At 41.6% G+C, this 24,320-nt stretch overlaps 1 protein-coding gene across 3 annotated transcripts in view; it reads right to left on the bottom strand.

The window, feature by feature from the left end:
- The window catches only part of LOC121290419 (cohesin subunit SA-1), a 229,758-nt gene that overhangs the window by 55,866 nt on the left and 149,572 nt on the right, over window positions 1-24,320 (bottom strand). For 2 of the 3 annotated variants that reach the window (XM_041210861.1, XM_041210867.1), the window contains exons 3-7: window positions 24,160-24,265; window positions 7,228-7,386; window positions 5,511-5,607; window positions 4,191-4,267; window positions 2,737-2,941 (exon numbers count right to left, since the gene is read on the bottom strand). In XM_041210861.1, coding sequence (XP_041066795.1) covers window positions 2,737-2,941; window positions 4,191-4,267; window positions 5,511-5,607; window positions 7,228-7,386; window positions 24,160-24,265 — 644 coding nt within the window. Of the gene's footprint in view, window positions 1-2,736; window positions 2,942-4,190; window positions 4,268-5,510; window positions 5,608-7,227; window positions 7,387-24,159; window positions 24,266-24,320 lie in introns of those variants that run through there. The other variant, XM_041210873.1, reaches the window with a different exon arrangement.

Raw genomic sequence — 24,320 nt, 5'->3', positions numbered from 1 at the left:
AAAGGAACTTGGAGTGGGAGGGGAAAGATGTAGTTGTTGTGGTCCACACAGTTCTACCCATATCATTGGTACTTAAGAAAAAGAGATTCAGCTGAGGGAGTATTAAAGGCTAATTTAAAAGCAGAAGCATAAAGGTAATAATCTCTGGATTATTACCTGAGCCACCAGCAAGTTGACATTTGTTCATTGAAATCAGAGTGTTGAAAGCGTGGTTCAAAGGCTAGAGTGGGAGAAATGGGTTTTGAATCCTGGGACACTGAAACCAATACCAGAAAAAAGAGCGAGCTATCCCAATAGGACAGGCTTCACTTGAGCCCTTCTGCTACCAGTGTCCTGGTAAATAAAATAACTAGGGTTGCAGAGAGGGGTTTAAACTTAATAATAAGGGGGGAGTTCAAACAAGGGAATATTTAGAAGGTTAAAGGAAAAGGGCATGGCAATAGTGCAGAGTTGCGATATGGATACTGATAACCACAATGTGACAGAAAGGAAAAAAGACGACAAACATAAGCATGCACCAGCAAATAGTCATGCTAAAAAGACAAAGTGAAAGGCTCTTTATCCAAATGCACACAGCATTAGTAACAAGACAGATGAATTGACGGCACAAATAGAAATAAATGTGCATGATTTGTGTACAGAGACCTAATTGCAAGGTGACCAAGGGTGGGAACTGAATATTCAGTGGTCTTTAACATTTTGGCAGGATTTTCAAAAAGGAAAAGGTAGTGTGGTAGATCTGTTAATAAAGAATGAGATCAGTATAGTAGTGAGAAATGATCTTGGTTCAAAAGCTCAAGATGTAGAATCAGTTTGTGTGGAGATAAGAAATAGCAAGGGAAAGAAGTCACTAATGTGAGTAGTCCATCACCTCCTACATTGTAGGACAGAGTATAAAACAAGAAATAATGGGGGCTTGCAAGAAAAATGCTGTAATAATTGTAGGCAACTTGAACTGACCAAATCCCCAAACTGTCAAAGATAGCCCTGAGGACAAATTCAGTGTATTCGGGACAATTTGTTAGAACAATACATTATGGAACCAATCAGGAAAATGGCTATTTTTGATGTGATGTATAATGAGACAAGATCAAGTAATTATCTCGCAGTAAAAGATCTTCTGGGGAAGAGTGATCATAACATTATAGGATTTCACTTTCAGTCTGAGGGTGAGAAACTTGACCCAGTGCTTGGTTGGCTTTGTTTATGGCCTTGCTAACCTGTGATGCAACTTTGTGGTGCATTTGTCCCTTGGCTCCTCTACTCCATCTAGAGCTACATCTTCCAACTAACAAGTGACCTCCCTCTTCTTCCTACCAAAATGTACTAACTTACATTTATCTGTGTTGAGCTTCATTTTCCATCTATTTGAATCTATGCGGCATTTTGTCTTATGGCTTTAGCGTCCTTTCTATAATGGGGCACAAAAAAACTGCAGTACTATGATCTAGCCACTGTTCTGTACAAATCTATCTTTGCGCTTACAACCCATATCCCAATTTACACAAGTTAAAATGCTACTGGCTTGATCTATCTGCCCTCAAAATGCCACTACATGTCTGCTCATTAACACCCTTTAGCTTCAATCCATTTGAGTGCACAGTCCCATTTACTTCTTCCCCTTGCAATAACCTCTGCTTTAAATTTATCTACTACCTGTCTTATAGGTTTACTTTATTACTGCATTATGTTAAAAAAAAACAACTAAGCTACCACTGCAGCATGGAGACAAGCTTGTTTTGAATTGTGGAAAATTTTCATGTCAGGTTCAGAACCGCTGAGAGCTGGGTCAAGACTGCACAAACATATTGCAGAAAGATATCTAACAGCTAGCTGACAAGCCAATCTCATCTTAGCTCACAAATCAGAATCCAAATTGAGGCCTCCAACAGGTAAAACACTATGTTAATTCAATCTACCACCTAACTTTTTCTTAAAGAATTTGAAGGTAAATTTAAAAGCACTAACCCACCCTTCCCAAAAAATATGCAATTGAAAATCTACTTCACAGAAGAGGCTGTGTTTTTGAAAAACTGAAATGCTAAATTCCAATGATATCAGAAAATGGAATTTATCCATTATCCAGCACTAAGCCTAGATATTTTTCAGGGTGATAGTCACTTCCAAACTTGACTATTTCGATGCTCTGTTGGCCAGCCTTGCTATCCCTGTCATCTTTAACCCCTGGCCTTGCTGACCTTTTTTGACTTTTGATTCTCCAATGCCTCCAATTAAAAATTCTCATCCTTGTGTTCACTTCCCTTCATGGTTTCACCCTTCTCTCTATCTTTGTAATCTACTTGAGTTTTATAGATTAGCCCTAAACTCTCCTTTAAAAACCTCCTTAAACCCCACCCTCTTTGAATATGCTTTTTGGTTACTTCTCCTAAAATTTCTTCCTTTGTCTCAGTGGCCAATTTTGTCTGATTATGCCAGAGACATTTCTTACTATGCTAAAGGTGCTTTATAATTGGAATGCATTGTTCTGCTCAGGTAGTGGCAATTTGCTTTAATTTCCAGCCCTGCAGGAAGGTTCATTAGAACGATAATTTAACTCAAATATTAAAAACAATCTCATGTAGCCATTTAAATGTAATAAGATTAATATTTAGTCTGCACAAAAAGAACTACAATTGTATCCCTGAATAATTCATTTCGTGTTTAACAAAACACGACTGTAAACGCCCCTCAGCATCAAAACTAAGTATATTTCAGTGAACAAAACTGACAACTTACCAGCCAACGTGCTGGTGTGCCTGAAGGCTCGAACTTGGGAATCCGAAAGCCCAGTTAGCAGAGAAATCACTGTGTCCATCATGTACTCATCATAAATAATACTGTACTGACACTGCCGGATGAGCACTCCAATAAACTCACAGAAATTTGATCGGAATTTCTTCCACTGAGGACCAGGCATAGTTAGAGGGTAATCTCCACTGTCCTGTAAAGAAATATACTCTGAACTATAATCTAATTGAATGTCAATAAATGGTCTATAAGTTTACTGCTGTGAAGCAATACATTTTTATTTATTGCATAAACAACAAATTTTCTCTGGGAAGTTGCACTTAACCCACATTTTTGGCAAAATACCAACTACAAACATGTGCATAAATCAAGTCCAACACATGATCATTTCAAAATCAAAATGCTGAGAAAGTTTACAAAATCTGAGAGAGACTGATCAAGTTCAAATGTCTAACTTGTTTAAAATCATTTATAGAACATTATTGTATCAAAATACCAGAGTATTACATTTTAAAGGGGCACTTACAATGTTTACAATATACTTACTAAATAGTTTCTAATTGACTGATTTCATCTGAATGAAACATTTTCTACTTTTAAGATTGAAGGGCCAGAGACCTGAAAAATTTTTGGTTGGCTAGGTTGTCAAAAATAAAACTGAATATATTTGAGTTCATTGCTATTTTACAATTTCAGTAATGTTCAGCTTGGTTGACTATAACTTGCAAATTGATAAGTACAGGATTTAGGGGTGAAGAATCTGACGGGTAACTTTACAAGCTCTCTCTGTCTCCAGGTACCTTGCCCAAAGAAGGCGATGGTGTCCATGAACCTCCATGTTAATCATGCTTGAGAGGCGTGGATTGTTTTCATTGGTGCTACATTCATGCAGTTTGCGAGGCTCCTTAAAAAGATTATTCTTTATCTGCCTCAATATCTTATGCCATCGATCTTTCCCATCGGCATCAGACTTTCTAAACAAACTTGTTGGTTAAATTTGGAATCATCCAAATCATGACTGTGGCAACCTGGAACCATTCTTCAACACAGCAACCTCACTTAATATAGTCTTGCCTCTAAATAATTCCCTGACTTTCCTTTAACTGCAGTTTTAATACTTTCGAAAAGAACATACAACTCAGGATTCACAGATACCTTTGAAATTAGAGCAATAACAAAACTATATATTTTTGAATTTGTAATCCCCATTGCTTAGGTGCAAAATAAGCAGCTATGTTTTTTTGCCCTAGTGAGCTTTCAAAAACACATTTTGAACTTCCACAGTCAAAACAGGAGACTTTGCTGTACACAATATTCAGCTTCATTGCAAAAGAACATTTTGCAATTGTGACACATAACAAAAGACAAGAGATCAAACCTGGGACAATTCCAATTTCTTTAATCAGCACGGTGCATTATTCACTGAATTCCTGGGGACTCACCTCGTCAAACTCTTCCGTCATTTTCCTAATTATTTCTGTATTCTGCATATTTCGAAACATCTCAATTCTTACAGTGCCTGCAAAGGAAATGTAAACAAGAGATAATAAAGACAGATCAGTGTTACAGGTAGATCGCTGCATATTATAACGATGAGTCGCACAAAATACAATGTAAAATTCTACTCAAGCTATTGTAAATGTACAACACAAAGAAAGCAAAGTAAAAGGTTTGGGTTTCAAGTCTGGCTAACCAAAGCAGGTCCAATTGCTTTATTAAAAGGAACACATGTTATGACACCAAACACTTAAATAGTTGCTGTAACAAGCACAAAATAATTGCAGGGGAAAAAAAAATTGCACTACTTTTATTACAGGAAACTGTACAAAACAAATTTGTGCACCTCCAAATACAGTGTTGTTTCCAACAGCATTGTACATTTTCCTTACTTTAAAATCCAATGGCTGCACTGGCACAAAATTGATGTTTTGACATGCTTTCAGCCAGTGGTCAAATGTACCAAAGAGTTGAAAACCGACATTTCTGGTTCATTTATTTTTTTTAAAAATCTATCAATGTGCAACATACACACAGAATTTCATATTAAATCACAGTGTAATAAATATTTTTATAACAATGCATTTAACATTCTATAATAAACTCTACCCTCTTTATCTCACTTGGCAGTTAAGTTTAGAAACAAACATTGCTGCTTAAAATGCTGTGAAAATTAATTTAAAATGTTTTTAAAATCTATTCATGAAAAATTGATATATATGGTTCAAACATGGGGGCGCCATGCTTTATTAAACATGATTAACAACTGAAAATGAGGAAAAAAATCAAGTAATAGTTCAAAAAAATAAATGACTGGCAAAAAGATTGATAAGATTCCCAATTATACATCACCGATTTCTCAACCTGCCACCTTTTCTACAAAAGTTGCTGTGATTTTGTAGAGCTCTTTTGTTTACATTACATAGGGGGAGCTAGTGAGTTAGTTTGAGCAGGCATCATTAATGGAAACCAATATATAACTGTAATTTACTGTTCAACAATAAGCTATTTTAACAAAATCAGCTATAGCTTGATGAGTATCCAAATAAAGTCTGTGATCAGGTATTTAAACTAAAATATAACGTTACTTTTATGATTTATACTTTTGTTTAAAATTAGCTTATACAAAAATACAATTCTACCTCAAGGTGCAAAATGATTCTTAGTTGGAATATATCACAAATAAATTCCCTGATGCATTGCATCTTTTATGACATAGGTATATAACAATTCTTCAGTGAACATTTGAAAGCCTTTAGATTTACCTTTACATCCTGAGCACTGGATGAAAAAGTTGATTAGGTCCAAAAGTGCAATGTCCCTGTCCTGCTTGTATGATTCTATCCAGTCGTCAACCACAGACTGTTGAGGGAAACGTTACTATGAATTAATTTTGAAAGCTGGGTAAACTTCAGATCAGATATTTAAAGCAGCTGCTACTCTACAACTTATTTGCATGACTATTCAGTGTAAAACACTTCATAATGGCCTAACCTGAGGAGTGAAAAGACAAATGAGGCATTAAGGGGGAAGGGAAAGCAAAGGGTAAGAAGAGTTTGACATATAATGAAGCAATGAGAGTAAATCTGTGAAGGATATATCTGAAGAAATGATTATTGACACCACTGTGCCAGCCAATGAGTTGGAGGAGGGGCAGATTTATATGCTTGAGTAAGTTCGAGACAGAGGTCAATAGATTTTTGGGTATAAAGGAAATTAAGGGATTTGGGGATAGTGCAGGAAGGTGGAGCTGAAATGGAAGATAAGCCATGAAGTCATTGAATGGCAGAGCGGGCTTGAAGAGCGAAGTGACTTCCTCTAATTCCTATTTCTTACATTCTTATAAATCTAGCTGGAAGAAGTTATAAGTGCTTGAGCATTATGGAGTAAAATGTTACATGTAACATGATCTCACCATAAACACACTGATCTGTACTTGGACTGAAAGGTCATTGTCAACATGTATGTTGGCGCATTTACAAATTATATTTACATTTCTGTCAGTCAACTTAAGGGTCACTTTAAGGGCCATGTAACTGCAACTGGACTTTAGCCTCCAAGTCACATCATGATATCAGGTAACATTTTTAATTTGTACATTAACAGGCACACATATAAACACACAAAATTTCATTAGGGACAGAGAGTTTCCACTGAACTTCCATTTATGACATAATGAAAATAATAAGAACAGATTGCAGCAATCCACATTCAAAATATAAACTTCTGAAAACTGTTGGTTTTTGCTTCATTTTTAGATTATTAAATAAAGCAGGTTAATGAAATCTGCTGTCAAGACATAAGACAATAATTCATCCTTAGATCTTCCTGCACCTCTATGTTCACAACTTTCTTTGATGAGAGCAGGAACTTTAAGGGACAGAAAACCTTAGCCATTTTAAAATTCTTAAAACCTTCCCTAAAAGGCAGCTCCATTTAATTTAAAATAGTTGCTTCAACATACTTCAAGCAGGGAAGATTCTGCTACCAGAGTGACAAGGTCATGACTGCAACTTTATTAATACAATCCTTGCATGCTGCCAATGTTATGTTCAAAATTGCTTATTCCGCATAACATAAATATAGGGATTGAGTCCTTTAGCTAGTAATACTTCGTCACTCCTGCACATCTGATATTATTAGCAATGCTGTTAAAAGATTCCTCCAAAGTAGAATGGCAGGACACTATAATTTGTTTTATTTAAAAAATGAATTGTAGGTAATGACAGTGGCTAACTATGATTAATGCAATACTGTGTATGGCATTGGTGATCTAACCACAAAACTAGGTGAATGGTTAGGTCAGATTCCAACTGAAGATATAAATCCCAAATCATGCCCATCCAACTGTGCACAGAAATGGATTCAACTTTCAATTAGTCATTATAACACGATTAGCAAGTATCAGAAATAATTTGCTTTTTCTTTCCTTGACATTAGATCGAAAGGAAAGGTCTACAAGATACTTTATCTTTCATTTACCTGCATGGCACTCTTTCCCATTTTCACCACTTCAAACAGTGTGACAGGTTCAATTTCTCCATTTTGCTGATGGTGACCATTAGCCTTTCCCTGACTTGCTCTGCCACCTGTTCCTGCACGACTTTTCTCTCCTGGAATACGTCTTGGCTTCTTAGCAGTCTTGGAAAGGAACAAAGAGGCATTGTTCAATTAAAAAAACACTTTCAAAATGTATTTATTTTCACTTATAAATATTTAATTAGCTCAGTTATTAGAACTTTAGAAAAACCCAGTATATTCAAAGGATACTGACTGGCTATTTCCATGAGCTGGAAGAAAAAATTTAGGAACAAAACTTAACATTACACCTAAAGCAAACTTATTGCTTCAAAGTAGCGAATCCGACCATGAAACACATGCAAACTAACCCCCGTTCAACTGAGGCCATCAAGCTTTGCTTTTTACTAATTTCTTTTTTTCATTCATTCATGGGATGTTGGATTTGCTGGCTCGGCCTAACTGCCCTTGAGAAGGTGGTGGTGAGCTACCTTCTTGAACCACTGCAGTCCATGTGGTGTACATGCACCCACAGTGGTGTTAGGGAGGGAGTTCCAGGATTTTGACCCATCGACAGTGAAGGAATAACGATATATTTCCAAGGCTGGGCGGTGAGTGACTTCGAGGGGAACTTCCAGGTGGTGGTGTTCCCAACTAACTGGTGCCCTTGTCCTTCTAGATGATAGTGGTCACGGGTTTGGAAGGTGCTGTCGAAGGAGCCTTGGTGAATTCCTGCAGTGCATCTTGTAGATGGTACACAGTGCTGCTACTGTGTGTCAGGAGGAAGTGAATGTTTGTGGATGTGGATGTGGTGCAAATCAAGTGGGCTGCTTTGTCCTGGACAATGTCATGCTTCTTGAGTGTTGTGGGAGCTGCACTCATCCAAGCAAGTGGGGAGTATTCCATCACACTCCTGACTTGTGCCATGCAGATGGTGGACAGGCTCTGGGGAGTCAGGAGGTAAGTTATATGTCGAACGATTCCCAGCCGCTCACCAGCTCTTGAAGCTACACTATTTATATGACTGGTCTAGTTCAGTTTCTGGTCAATGGTAACCCCCAGGGTGTTGTCAGTGGGGGATTCAGTAATGGTAATGCCATTGAACATCAAGGGGTGATGGTTGGACCCTCTCTTGTTGGAGATGGTCATTGCCTGACACTTGTGTGGCGTGAATGTTACTTGCTACTTGTCAGCCCAGGCCTGGATAGTCCAGATTTTGCTGAATTTGGACATGGACTGTTTCAGTACTTGAGGAGTCACATATGGTGCTGAACATTGTTCAATCATCAACGAACATGCCCACTTCTGACCTTACAATGGAAGGAAGGTCATTGATGATGCAGCTGAAGATAGTTGGGCAGAGGATGCAACCCTGAGGAACTCCTGCAATGATGTCCTGGAACTGAGATGACCGACCTCCAACAGCCACAACCATCCTCCTTTGTGCTAGGCATGACTCCAACAAGCGGAGAGTTTTCCCCGATTCCCATTGGCTCCAGTTTTGCTAGGGCTGCTTGATGCCATGCTCAGTCAAATGCTGCCTTGATGTCAAGGGCAGTCACTCTCAGCTCACCTTGGGAGTTCAGCTCTTTTGTCCATGTTTGAACCAAGGCTGTAATGAGGTCAGGAACTGAGTGGCCCTGATGGAACCCAAACTGGGCATCAGTGAGCAGCTTATTGCTGAGCAAGTGCTGCTTGATAGCACTGTTGATGATTCCTTCCATTACTTTACTGATGAATGAGAGTCGACTGATGGGGCGGTAATTGGCCGGATTGGATTTCTCCTGCTTTTTGTGTACAGGACATACCTGGGCAATTTTCCACATGGCTGGGTAGATGCCAGTGTTGTTTTAGCTGTACAGGAACAGCATGGCTAGGGGCGCAGCAAGTTCTGGAACACAAGTCTTCAGTACTATTGCCAGAATATTGTCAGAGCTCATAGCCTTTGCAGTATCCAGTGCCTTCAGCTGTTTCTTGATATCACGTGGAATGAATTTCATTGGCTGAAGACTGACATCTGTGATGCTGGGGACCTCCAAAGGAGGCCGAGATGGATCATCCACTTCTGGCTGAGGATTGTAGCAAATGCTTCAGCTTCATATTTTGCACTGATGTGCTGGGCTCCTCCACCATTGAGATGGGGATACTTGTGGGGCCTCCTCCGCCAGTGAATTGCTTATTGTCCACCACCAGTCACGACTGGATGTGGCAGGACTGCAGAGCTTAGATCTGATCCATTGTTTGTGGGATCGCTTAGCTCTATCTATCACTTGCTGCTAATACTGTTTGGCATGCAACTAGTCCAGCGTTATAGCTTCACCAGGTTGAAACCTCATTTTTCGGTGTGCCTGGTGCTGCTCCTGGCATGCCCTCCTGCACTCTTCAGTGAACCAGGGTTGATCCCCTGACTTGATGGTAATAGTAGAGTGGGGGATATGCCAGGCCATGAGGTTACAGATTGTGTTCGAGTACAATTCTGCTGCTGCTGCTGATGGCCCACAATGCATCATGGTTGCCCAGTCTTGAGTTGCTAAATCTGTTTGAAATCTATCCCATTTAGGGAGAGGCGTTGGCATGGTGGTATTATCACTGGACCAGTAATCTAGAAACCCAGCGCAATGCTCAGGGGACCCAGGTTTGAATCCCGCCACGGCAGATGGTTGAATTTGAATTCAATAAAAATCTGGAATTAAAAGTCTAATGTTGATTGTTGTAAAAACCCATCTGGTTCACTTCTGCTTCAGGGATGAAAATCTGTCATCCTTACCTGGCCTGGCCTACATGTGACTCCAGACCCACAGCAATATGGTTGACTCTTTAATGCCCTCTGAAATGGCCTCGCAAGCCACTCAGTTGAAACAAAAATAGAATGATACTGGACGGGCGATCTGACATCGACCTAGGTACCGGAAACGACAACGGCAATCGCTGCCCTGTCGACACTGCAAAGTCCTCCTTGCTAACATCCGGGGACAAAATTGGGTAAGCTGTCTCACAGACTAGTCAAGCAACAGCTTGACAATCATCCTCACGAAATCATAACTTACAGATAATGTCCCAGATTCCACTATCACCATCCCTGGGTATGTCCAGTCCCACCAAGAGCGGTGGACAGTCGGGAGGGAGTTGCCCTGGGAGTCCTCAACATCGGCTCCGGACCCCATGAAGTCTCATGCTAAGGAAACCTCCTGCTGATTACCACGTGCCGCCCTCCCTCAGCTGATGAATCAGTGATCCTCCAAGTTGAACGCCATTGGAGAAAGGACTGGGGGTGACAAGAACACAGAATGTACTCTGGGTGGGGGACTTCAATGTCCATCACCAAGAGCTGGCTGAGTCCTAAATGACATAGCTGCTAGACTGAGTCTGCGGCAGGTGGTGAGGGAACCAAGAGGGAAAAGCATACTTGACCTCAACCTCACCAATTTGCTTGCCGCAGGTGCATCTGTCTATCGGTAGGAGTGACCAACTCACAGTCATTGTGGAGGCGTAGTCCCGTCTTCACATTGAGGATACCCTCCATTGTGTTGTGTGGCACTATCACCGTGCTAAATGGGATAGATTTCGAACAGATCCAGCAACTCAAGACTTGGCATCCATGAGGTGCTGTGGGCAATCACCAGCAACAGAATTTTACTCAAACATAATCTGTAACCTCATAGCCCGGCATATCCCCCACTCTACCATTATCAAGCCAGGGGATCAGTCCTGGCATACCTAAAAATGAGGTGTCAACCTGGTGAAGCTATAACACAGGGCTACTTGTGTGCCAAACACCATAAGCAGCAAGTGACAGACACAGCTAAGCGATCCCACAATGGATCAGATCTAAGCTCTGCAGTCCTGCCACATCCAGTCGTGAATGGTAGTGGACAATTAAACAATTCACTGGAGGAGGAGGCTCCACAAATAGCCCCATCCTCACTGATGGGGGAGACCAGCACAGCAGTGCAAAAGATAAGGCTGAAGCATTTGCAATAACCTTCAGCCGGAAGTGCCGAGTGGATGGACCATCTCGGGCTCTTCCAGAGGTCCCCCAGCATCATAGATGCCAATCTTCAGCCAATTCAATTCACTCCACAAGATATCAAGAAACGGTTGAAGGCACCGGATGCTGCAAAAGCTGTGGGCCCTGACAATATTCTGGCAATAGTATTGAAGACTTGTACTCCAGAACTTGCTGCATCCTAACCAAGCTGTTCTAGTACAGCTACAATACTGGCATCTACCCAGCTATGTGGAAAATTGCAGTTATACCCTAGTCACCAAAAAGCAGGACAAATCCGACCCAGCCAATTACCGCCCCATCAGACTACTCTCGATCATCAGTAAAGTAATGGAAGGAATCATTAACAGTGCTATTCAAGCTGAACTTGTTTAGCAATAAACTGCTCACTGATGCCCAGTTTGGGTTCCGCCAGGGCCACTCAGCTCCTGACCTCATTACAGCCTTAGTTCACACATGGACAAAAGAGCTGAACTCCAGGAGGTGAGGTGAGAGTAACTGCCCTTGTCATCAAGGCAGCATTTGACTGAGCATGGCATCAAGCAGCCCTTGCAAAACTGGAATCATTGGGAATCAGGGGAAAACTCTGTTGGTTGGAGTCATACCTAGCACAAAGGAAGATGGTTGTGGTTGTTGGAGGTCAGTCATCTCAGTTCCAGGACATCACTGCAGGTGTTCCTCAGGGTCGTGTCCTCTGCCCAACTATCTTCAGCTGCATCATCAATGACCTTCCTTCCATCATAAGGTCAGAAGTGGGCATGTTCGCGGATGATTGCACAATGTTCAGCGCCATATGTGACTCCTCAAGTACTGAAACAGTCCAAGTCCAAATGCAGCAAAACCTGGACTATCCAGGCTTGAGCTAACAAGTGGTAAGTGACGTTCATGCCACACAAGTGTCAGGCAATGACCATCTCCAACAAGAGAGGGTCCAACCATCACCCCTTGATGTTCAATGGCATTACCATCACTGAACCCTCCACTATCAACATCTTGGGGGTTATCATTGACAAGAAACTGAACTGGGCTAGTCATATAAATACTGTAGCTTCAAGAGCAGGTGAGAGGCTAGGAATTGTTCGACACGTAACTTACCTCCTGACTCCCCAGAGCCTGTCCACCATCTGCAAGACACAAGTCAGGAGTGTGATGGAATACTCCCCACTTGCTTGGATAGTGCAGCGCCCACAACACTCAAGATGCTGGACACCATCCAGGACAAAAGCAGTCTGCTCCATTGGCACCGCATCCACAAACATTCAATCTCTCCACCACCGACGCACAGTTGCAGCAGTGTGTACCATCTACAAGATGCACTGCAGGTGTTCACCAAGGTTCCTTAGATAGCATCTTCCAAACCCAGGACCACTATCATCTAGAAGGGCAAGGGCACTAAATAGATGGGAACACCACCACCTGGAGGTTCCCCTCCATGTCACTCACCATCCTGACTTGGAAATATATCGTTGTTCCTTTACTGTTGCTGGGTCAAAATCCTGGAACTACCTAACAGCACTGCGGGTGTATCTACACCACATGGACTGCAGAGGTTCAAGGCGGCAGCTCACCACCACTTTTTCAAGGGAAACTAGGGAGGGCCAATAAATGCTGGCCCAGCCAGCGAAGCCCAAATCCCGTGAAAGAATTTTTAAAAAGCACGGCGGTAGTGCCACACAACACAACATGAAGACGGGGCTTCGTCTCCATAGCGACTCTGCGGTGGTCACTCCTACCAATATTGTCATGGACAGATGCATCTGGCAGGCAGGTTGGTGAGGATGAGGACAAGTATGTTTTTCCCTCTTGCTGGGTCCCTCACCACCTGCCGCAGGCCCAGTCTAGCAGCTATATCCTTTAGGATTCAGTCACCTCGGTCAGTAGTGGTGCTGCCAAACCACTCTTGGTGATGGACATTCAATTCCCCCATGCAGAGTACATTCTGTGCCCTTGACACCCTCAGTGCTTTCTCCAATGGTGTTCAACTTGGAGGAGCACTGATTCATCAGGTGAGGGAGGGCAGTACGTGGAAATCAACAGGAGGTTTCCTTGCCAACATTTGACCTGATGCTATGAGATTTCATGGGGTCCGGAATCAATGCTGAGGACTCCCAGGGCAACTCCCTCCTTAATGGCTTTCAAAAGACTCAGATATTTGGCAAGCAGAAGAGCAATTTATGTATTTCTTTAAATGTTGTATCTGTTTACATATTGTCTTGTGTTTTTTCGCTTCTACCAGACTGCAGAGCCGGAAGCAATTGTCTGTACATCCAATCACAGTGTGTTCATTGTAGCTCAGCTAGCCCCAGTTTAACATCTCTTACGATAGATAGCACCTCCCAACAGTGCAGCACTCCCTCAATGCATGTCTTGACTTCTGGCACTCACGTCCTGGAGTGGGACTTGAACCCCAATCTTGTGACTCAGAGGTAAGAATGCTATCAACTATGTTAGGAGATAGGGATAGTTTAAGCTTTATTGGTATTTGTGAATGTTAGGAATGAGTTTTAGCTTTAATGTTTATGTTTGATTTGTACTTCTGTGTCTGTGTGTTAAGAAAAGGTCAAGTTGAGTTTTAGCTTCACTTTAAAAGTTGCCTGCATTTCTAATGAGAGTTTATGACTGGAAGAGAAGTTAAGCAAACACAAGAGTATAAACAGTGGGCTGTTACCTAGCTACAGGAGTCTAGAGAGGCAGGTCACTCCCACAGACACATAGAAGAAACAGCAGTTTTTGAGCTCAGTTTTGAAGACAGCTACCAAGCAGAAGCAACCTAAAAGGGACAGATAGCCAGCCTCAAGCTAAAGTTGGTTGAAAGGAGCTGCCAGAGAGAGAGACTGGAGTAAAAGGGACAGATACAAGCTGACCTTCTAGTCAAAGGAAGGACAAGAACCCGGAAAAGGTCCTGTTAAGTGAAGTTAAGAGTGAGGAGCAGCTTCAAGTTTAAAGAGATAAAGGCTTGAGAAAATTCAGAACGTCCAAAAGAGACAACTGAAGTTCTGTAACTCTTTGCTATGGTCATGTGAAATATGGTGTACTGTTGACAGCTAAGTCAGTAAGAGATAGTGGTGGAGGAAAGCTTAAATGCATGTGGTAACCCAGGGTAGAGGAGCATTGGAAGGAGAGTTCAAAAGCCTGGAGGTGAACCCTTGAAGAAGGTGTCTGAGAGAAAGCGTCGGTTTGGGAGAAGATTCCAAGGCGAATTCTTGGAAACTGGAGATTGGAAACCCTTGTGTGGAAAACGGAGTTCAGTGAGACTGGTTGGCTCACGGTGTAATAAGCATCTTGGGAGGGTTGAAGAGAGATCTGTCTGTCTGGGGGAGCACCTGTCACTTGGTGTGTCTGACCACAGGTCGTCAATTGGTTTACATAGATCGTACTTACTGTGAACATGAGAGCATAAGATAGCTTCTGTAACTTGTGTTATCCTTACAAATCTGTATATATCTGTAAAAGTATAGTTGTGGGTGAAGGACTATTGTTATATACTTCATTTTTTCTTGTTTAATAAATGTTTCATGCTTTTGTTAAAAGTTCATTAGCTGATTTCGGTGACTCTGTTCAGTAACCCTTCTCCACATATCTAAACAAAACAAAGCTAGGATCTGTCAAGCTGGGTTCCACCCTGGGATCAGGCTTGTCCAGTGGTAACTTCAGCTGGGGATCATTACAACTGATCTATGGCCGATTTTAATTAGGCACTTCGCAACCTTCCGGACTCAATATCGAGTTCAACAATTTCAGTTTTGTTCCATTCGCACTCTCTTTGGCCCTAAAAAACCAGCTCTTTTGTCATTTAATGTCTCCCATCTTCTGGCAAATCATAGACCTTTCCTTTTGTTCTTTTCTGCCCTCCCATATTTCAGCTGCTTAAAATCAATTAGATTTCTAACATTTCCTGGTTCTGATGAAAGGTCATCGACCTGAAAGATATCCATAAGCTTCCCTATTCCGATTTCCAATCACTCAATGTCCCATTTCAAAATGGAAAATCATAACTTTCCCCACCAGCAGGCCGCAATACATTTACCCACACTTCAAAGCCTGGCCCAACGAGAATCTAATAGCATGGTGCATCATACCCAGAGTATAAGCATGCTGACAAGTCTTCAGCTCTCCACCTTCTGTAGCCGTTTTCATCAGTCACTTTTCACCCTTCCACAATTTCCTACTCAGTTTTGCCTTTAGCTGTCCCTCGCTCAACCCTCCCAGTTGAAATGCCAAGCAGTATCATTATTATACCTTAACACCTGCCTGCCTTTCCTCCAATCCCCAGGCCGAGCCCCACTTCTAACCATCTGAAATGAGAGAGAAATCTTTGACACAAGGAAACATGATCAAAAAGGCATTCTGATCCACAATATGATTAGATTCAATATACCCTCCCAGGCAAGAAATGCAGGCGAGGAATGCAAGAAAAATATAAAAAGATATGCATATAACAAATATATGGCACTGTAATCTAAAGTCTGGCTAGAAAGGTTGTAGAAGCAATGAGGGGATAGGCTGTAGAAGAATCATAAATGATAGTTCAAAGTGTTGGAAAACAGGGCACCAATGGAGGTAAGCAAGGCAGATGTCAGATAATGGGACATAGTATAAAATAGTGGAATTTGACAAGCTGGAGTTGAGTCAGGTAGTACTCGAGTGTCGGATGAAACTGGTTGGAGTAATTCTGCCTGAAGTTTATAGCTTTCAATGGGAGTTGGGATGAGCTGGGAGCAGAGACAGGTGGACCAAGATGGAAATGGGCATGATGACTGGGATATGGGGTTTTAAAAAGCATAATTTTGGATGAAACAGAACAGAGTCTGCAGTCAAAGTAACTCAGTGAAACCTGTAAATTACAGACACATAAGGGACTTTGTAACAGGTGAACTTTTTCTGCAGATGTACTTATTTTCAAAATTAACATTGTATATACAGTAACCAGGATGAACTAAAATATTCTGGGATTGGCTGTATTATTTTCCCCTATCTTAAACTCGCCCAAGATCATCCGTAATTCTGCAACTCTGTCAGCAAGATGTGATTTCAGTTCATTCTGTTTGTTGGGATTCATAATACATTGGGTGAAAGAATATTTTGATTTATATAATGCCTTTCATGCCCACCAGGCTTCTCAAAGCATTTACAGCCAATGAAGTATTTTCAAATGTTAATTTTATACTACAGGAAATGTGGCAGCCAATTTGCCCATATAGTATAGAACTTGAGTATTGCTGAAAAAAAGAAATATTTTGTTGAAATTTTTGTCTTGCCCTCATCAGGACAATTCGCAAGAATACCAAATGTAAAGGGAACAACAACTTATACTATATGCGAAGAGTGCATTGATTGGTTGGCAAGTGGACTCTGATTGGTAGAGGCATTGCCATCGAGAATGCACCAGTTGATAGTGACTGACAGTTAACTGCTAAGCATTGTTTGAAATTTAAATCAACTCTGATTGAACCAGAGAATGGCTGTCACTTATTTTGTTTAGCTGAAACAGATACAATGTGTGTCCATGTTTTTTTCTGTCTGCAAATAACAGGGCCTTGTGTATTAATATATGTAGCTTCCAGCACAGGCAATGCGCCACACTGCGAACCTGACTGTATATCACATAATTGAGTAACGTGATTTGTGAATTTCAGTGTCATGCTAGGTATGTAAGCCGTACACCCCAAAGACTGGCAGATCGTATCAAAGAGCATGTCCCTTCCACTGTTAGCAATGGGCAAGGAGCAGACTGTACCCAACCAGCCCATGCTTGCAAAACTCAAAACAGAGTCCAACTTTAGATGTCATTTGCAGTTGGACAACATTTGCCAAAGAATCCTCAGTGTGCTAAAAATTACCCTGATAACCAATTTAAGATTGTCAGTTGGACCAGATTTTTTTTTATTCATGGGATGTGAGCTGCACTGGCGAGGCCAGCATTTATTGCCCATCCCTAGTTGCCCTTGAGAAGGTGGTGGTGAGCTGCCTTCTTGAACTGCTGCAGTCCATGTGGTATAGGCACACCCACCATGCTGTTAGGGAGGTAGTTCCAGGATTTTGACCAAGATCAGTAAAAGAACGGCGATATGTTTCCAAGTCAGGATGGTGAGTGACTTGGAGGAGAACTTCCAGGTGATGGTGTTCCCATCTATCTGGTGCTCATCCTTCTAGATGGTAATTGTCGTGGGTTTGGAAGGTGCTGTCTAAGGAGCCTTACTGAATTCTTGCAGCGCATCTTGTAAATGGTACACAGTGCTGCTACTGTACGTCGGTGGTGGAGGGAGGGAGTGTTTGTGGATGTGGTGCCAATCAGCAGACAGCTTTGACCTGGATGGTGTCAAACTTCTTGAGTGTTGTGGGAGCTGCACTCATCCAGGCAAATTGGGAGTATTCCATCACACTCCTGAATTGTGCCTTGTAGATGGTTGTCAGGCTTTGGGGATTCAGGAGGTGAATTACTAACCACAGGATTCCTAGCCTCTCACCTGCTCTTGTAGCCACAGTATTTATATAACTAATCCAGTTCAGTTTCTGGTCAATGGTAACCCCAGGAAGTTGATAGTGCAGGATTCAGTGATGGTAATGCTATTGAACGTCAAGCGGCAATGGTTAGATTATGCTCTGTTGAAGGGTCACAAGGACTCTAAACTTCAACTGTGCTCTTCTCCACCGATGCTGCCAGACCTGCTGAGTTTTTCCAGGTATTTCTGTTTTTGTTTTTGTTTTAGATTCTCTCTTGTTGGAGATGGTCATTTCCTGACACTTGTGTGGCATGAATGTTACTTGCCACTTGTCAGCCCAAGTCTGGACGTTTTCCAGGTCTTGCTGCATTTGGACATGGACTGCTTCAGTATCTGAGGAGTCGCGAATGCTGCTGAACATTGTGCAATCATCAGCGAACATCCCCATTTCTGACCTTATGATTGAAGGAAGGTTATCGATGAAGCAGCTGAAGATGGTTGGGCCGAGGACACTATCCTGAGGAACTCTTGCAGTGATGTTCTGGAGCTGGGATGACTGTCCTCCAACAACCACGATCATCTTCCTTTGGGGTGGTATGACTTCAGCCAGTGGAGAGTTTCCCCCCTAATTCACACTGACTCCAGTTTTGTTAGGGCTCCTTGATGCCACACTTGCTCAAATGCATCCTTGATGTCAAGGACAGTCACTCTCAGGAATTCAGCTCTTTTGTCCATGTTTGAACCAAGGCTTGAATTAGGTCAGGAGCTGAGAGGCTCTGGCATAACCCAAACTGGGCATCAGTGAGGAGAGCACTGTTGATGACCCCTTCCGTTATTTTACTGACGATCAAGTGTAGATTGCTGGGGTAGTAATTGGCCGGGTTGGAAATTTCCTGCTTTTTGAGTACAGGACATATCTGGGCAATTTTCCACATGGACAGGTAGATGCCAGTGTTGTAGCTGTACTGGAACAGCTTGGCTCGGGGTGCGGCAAGTTCTGGAGCACAAGACTTCAGCCTATTGCTGAAATATTGTCAGCGTCCATAGCCTTTGCACTATCCACTTGACAGCAGCTAAAGGGGACCTAGAAGAGTAAACTAGCCAGCAATATAAAAAACAGATTGTAAGAGCTTTTGTGAATATATAAAAGGGAGAGTAGCCAAAGTGCACACTGATGCCTTAGGGTAGAGACAGAGAAATTATCATGGGAAATAAGAGACTGGCAGAGAAATTGAACAAACATTTTGTGTCTGTCTTCATAATAGAAGGCAGAAATTACATACCAGAAATGGAAGGTAAACAAGGAACTAATATAAGTGAGGGCTTGAGGTAATTAATATCAGGACAGATGGAGTATAATGTGGGGAAGTGTGAAATTATTCACTTTGGTATTAAGAACAGAAAAGTAGAATATTTTTTACAAGGCATGAAACTTGTAAATGTTGATGATCAGAGACTTGGATGTACTCATACAAGAAACAAAGTTGAATGCAAGCACAGCATGCAATTAGGAAGGCAAGTGCTATACAAGCCTTAATTGTAAAGAGAGTGGAGTACCAGAATAAGTAAGTCTTGCTACAATTGTACAAAGCTTTGGTAAGAACACATCTGGAGTAATCTGCACAGTTTTGGTCTCCATATCTAAAGGAAGATAAATTTGCATTGGAGGCAGTACAGCGAAGGTTCACTAGATTGATTCTTGGGTTCAAAGAGTTGAGTCATGATGAGAAGTTGTGTAATTTGGGCCTATACTCTCTGGAGTTAAGAAGAATATCGGACAATCTCATTGAAACATTCAAGATTCTGAAGGGGCTTGACAGGGTAGGCACTGAGAGATTGTTTTCACTGACTGGGGAATCCAGAACACAGGAGCACAGTCTCAGGATAAGGGATTGATCAATTAGGAGATGAGAAAAAAATTTCTTCATTCAAGAGGTTGTGAATTTTGGAATTCTCTATCCCAGGATGAGTATATTCCGGGTTGAGAGATATAGGCTTTTGGTCTTTTGGGAATTCAGGGATATGCAGACTGGGTGGAAAAGTGGAGTTGAGGTAGAAGATTGGACATGATTATTTTGAATGGTGGGTCTACTCCTACTCTAATTTATTTTCTTAATGCTTAGCACATGATCCATACCACAGAATTCAATGCAGCACCTCTCAAGTCTGTGATCTGCACCACTTATGATAAGAGAAACAGGTGCATGGCAATGACTCAAAGTCTCACACCATCCTGACTTGAACACATATTATCATCACTGGGAACTCCCTACCCAACATTATTGCGGATGCATCTTCACCACGAGGGTTACAGTGGTTTAAAGCAACCTATCATCTTTTTACAGGCAACTCAGGATGGGCAATAAATCCCACCATTGCAAGCAACATTCATATCCCAAGAATGAAAAAATATGCGTAGAAATGCTATTTCAAAGTACTAAAGGCTACTGAGATGGAGAGAACAAATGGATTATTCCAACAAGCAGACAATATGGGAAAGCAGACTATAATGTAGTATGAAATCACAGAATTGTACAGCACAGATGGTGGCCATTCAGCCTGTCATATCTGCGCCAGGTCTCCAAAGGAACAATTTACCTAGTGTCACTCCTCCACCTTCTTCCTATAGCCCTGCACATTCTTCTTTTTCAGATACTAATCCAATTCTCTCAAATGTCTCAATTGAACCTGCCTCCACCACTCTCTCAGGCAGTTCATTCCAGATCCTAACTACTCGCTGTGTGAAAAAGGTTTCCTCATGTCATCATTGCTTCTTCTGCCAATTATCTTTAATCTGTACCCTATTGTTTTCGATCTTTCCACTTTGCCCAGGCCTCTCATTATTTTGAATACCTCTATCAAATCTCCTCTCAGCCTTCTCTTCTCCAAGGAAAACAGTCCCAACTTCTCCAATCTATCTATCTAAGTGAACTTCCTCATTCCTGGAAGCATTCACATAAATCTTTTCTGCACTCTAATGACTGTTGAAACAAGTTTAACACAACTTCCTTGCTTTTGTACTCTATTAGGATGCTGTTTCTTTATTAACTGCTCTCTCAACCTGTCCTGCCAACTTCAATGACTTATGCACATATATATCCGGGTCCCGCTGTTCCTGCACCCACTTTAGAATTGTACCCTGTATTTTATATAGTCTCTTTGTGTTCTTGCTACCAAAATGAATCACTGCACCCTTCTTTGCATTAAATTTCATCTACCACTTGTCTGCTCATTCCACCAACCTATGTCCCTTCGTATAAGAACCTAAGAATTGGAGGAGTGGACCACATGGCTCATTGAATGGCGGAGCAGGCTCAACACGATCATGGCTGATCCTGGGCTTTGATTCCATTTTCCTGTCCATTCCCTATATCCGTTAATTCACTGAGACACCAAGAATCTGTCTATCCCAGCTTTAAACGTATTCAATGATGGAGCTCCCACAGCCGTCTGGGCTGGAGAATTCCAAAGATTCACGACACCTTGAGTGAAGAAATTCCTCCTCACCTCAGTCCTAAATTATTGGCCCCTTATTCTGAGACGGTGCCTGTATTTTAGATTCCCTTCCCAACAGAAACAATCTCTCAGCATTCACCCTATCAAGTACCTTCAGAATTTTGTAGGTTGCAATGAGATGGCCTCTCATTCTTCTAAACTCCAGAGAATATAAGCCCAATTTACTCAGCCTCTCATCACAGGACAACCCCCTCATTCCAGGGACCAATTTAGTGAACCTTTGCTGTATTGCCTCCAATGCAAGTATATCCTTTCTTAAATGTGGAGACCAAAACTGCACCCAGTAATCTGGATGCAGTCTCACCAAAACCCTGTACAACTGTAGCAAGACTTCTTCATTCTTATACACCAATCCTCTTGCAATAAAGACTAACATGCCATTTGCTTTCCTAATTGCATGCTGCACCTGCATGCTAATTTAAGCACTCCCAAATCTCTTTGAATATCAACACTCAAGTTTCTCAACTTTTAAAAAATGTTCTGTTTTTTTATTCTTATGACCAAAGTGAATAACTTCACACTTCCCTATATTATACACCATCTGCCATCTTGCTGCCCATTCACTTAACCTGTCTATATCTCTTTACAGCCTCTCTGTGTCCTCCCCACAGCTTATCTTTCCAACTAACTTGGTATCATCAGATAACTTAGATACATTACTCTTTGTCTCTTCATCTAAATCATTAATAAAGAATGTAAATAGCTGAGGCCCCAGCACTGATCCTCGCAGCACTCCATTATTCACTGCCTGCCCTTGAAAAAGCCCCTTCTGGTTTATGCTCACACTCTGTTTACTATTCGTTAACCGATCCTCTATCTATACTAATATATTGCCCCCAATTCCATGAGCCCCTATTTTACCTACTAACCTTGTATGGCACCTTACTGAATGCCTTTTGGAAAGGATGTAAATGCCTTAAAAGCAATTCAGAGAAGATTTACTAGACTAATAACAGGAATGGATTGTGCCCGAACTCTACCTTCTTTAAAGGCAGCCCACTGTTCAGTTATCATTTTGCCTGCCAACCTTTGATTCCAATTTATCTGGCTCAGATCCATTCTTACCCTATTGAAGTTGGCTTTCCCCAAGTTAATTGTTCTTACTCTGGATTGTTTCTTGTCCTTTTCCAGCTCCAACCTAAACCTTATCATACAATGATTACCATCCCCTAAATGTTCTCTGACTGACACTTGATTCACTTGGCCAACTTCATTCCCAAGAACCAGGTCTAGCTCTTTCCTCATCAGTCTGGAAACATACTGGTGTAGAAAATTTTCCTGAACACACACTAGGAAATCTTGCCCCTCTCAGCCCTTCACATTAATTATCTGAATACAGGCTGGTATAGTAGTAAAGTTCCCCATTATTACTACTCTATAATTCTGGCACCTCTCTGTAATTTCCTTGAAAATTTATTCCTCTACATCTTTCCCATGAGTTGGTGGCCTATAGACTACACTGAGTAATGTAACTGCACCATTTTTTGCTCCTTAGCTCTAGCCATATAGGTTCTGCCCTTGATCCTTCTAGGCCATCCCCTTTCTAGCACTGCAATGTTCTCCTTAATCAAGACCACTACCCTTCCCCCTTTCTTACCTTTCCTGAACCTTTTGCATCCAGGAATATTTAATACCCAGTTATTCCCTTCTTTGAGCCAGGTTTCTGTTATAGCCAGGACATCATATTTCCACATGGCAATCTGCGTCTGCAACTCACCAATCTTATTTACCACATCTGCATAATTACATACACGCGCACTAACCATGACTTTATTATTTTCTCCCTTACTTTGAAACCACCTAATGACTTACTCCTACTCTCGTGCTATCAGTCTCTCTCAGTATTCTGTGCACTTTGATAATTCTCTGATATTTCCCCCTTGTTCCCACGCCCAGTTAATTTAAACTTTCCTAATAGCATCAGCAAATTACCCTGCAAGGAAATCAGTTCCGGCTCTGTTTAGGTGCAGCCTGTACAGATCCCATTTCCCTAGAACTGGTTCGAATGTCCCAGGAATCTAAAGTCCTCCCTCCTGCATCATCTTTACAGCCTTGTATTCATCTGCTTCATCCTGCTATTTCCATACACAACTGTGTGGGGGAATAATCAGGATATACCTACTTTTGAAGTTCTACTTGCTAATTTCCTATCTAGCTCCCTAAATTCTGACAGTACGACCACATGCATCCCTTTTTCTGCTTCTGTCATTGCTATCAATGTGGGCTATGACTGCTGGCTGTTCAGCGCCCCTGTCCCCCCAACCAGGCTGCTCTGCAGCCGCTCAGTAACATCCTTGACCTTGGCATCAGGGAGGCAACTTACCATCCTGGATTCACCTCTGTGGCGGCAGAAATGCCTGTCTATTCTGGTGACCACCAAATCTCCTATCACTATTTATTGTTCTTCTAGTATTGAGTGTTCACTATACAGTTGAGCCAATTGTGGCACCATGGACTTGGCTCTGGCTGCATTCCCCAGAAGAAACATTATTTTCATCAGTATACACAACTGAATACTGGTTGGAGAGTGAGGTGCACTAAGGGGGTACTCCTGCAATCCTACCTGCTTCTTCACAACTCTATGGTGGTCACCTGTTCCCTCGTTTCTTGCATACTCTTAAACTGCAGGGTGGCTACAAGTATTAATGCTTACCCATGAAATGCTCAAAATCATGATGCACTAAAGATGATTGAATGAATTCTGGCAAATTTGGAGTAAGAATTTCAAAATATGAAGGTCTTCCCTCCATTTTTTACAAGTAAGAATATTTGAAATGCTTTGCCTTTAAATTAACTGCATTACTCTGGTGTTTTAATTGATAGATTTATCTCTTCCTGCTCTGGATGCTGCAGTGCAAGCTTATTAATGCAGAACACACTAATAAATGATTTTTAATGACAAAATGTCAATACTAGTTAAAAAATTCGTACCGGGGGCCTGCCAGGACCACGAGCTCTGCGCTTCCGTCCTTTTGCCTCTGGATCGTCGAATTCACCAGTAACATCAGAATGAATGGTTGTTTCATTAGTTGACTCTCTGAAAGTTAACGATCACAAAATATAATTTCTAATCAGAAGAAATACTAAGAGTG

This window comes from Carcharodon carcharias, chromosome 2 (assembly GCF_017639515.1).
Source record: "Carcharodon carcharias isolate sCarCar2 chromosome 2, sCarCar2.pri, whole genome shotgun sequence".
Taxonomy (NCBI): domain Eukaryota; kingdom Metazoa; phylum Chordata; class Chondrichthyes; order Lamniformes; family Lamnidae; genus Carcharodon; species Carcharodon carcharias.
This window is presented reverse-complemented; position numbering and strand designations above follow the sequence as displayed.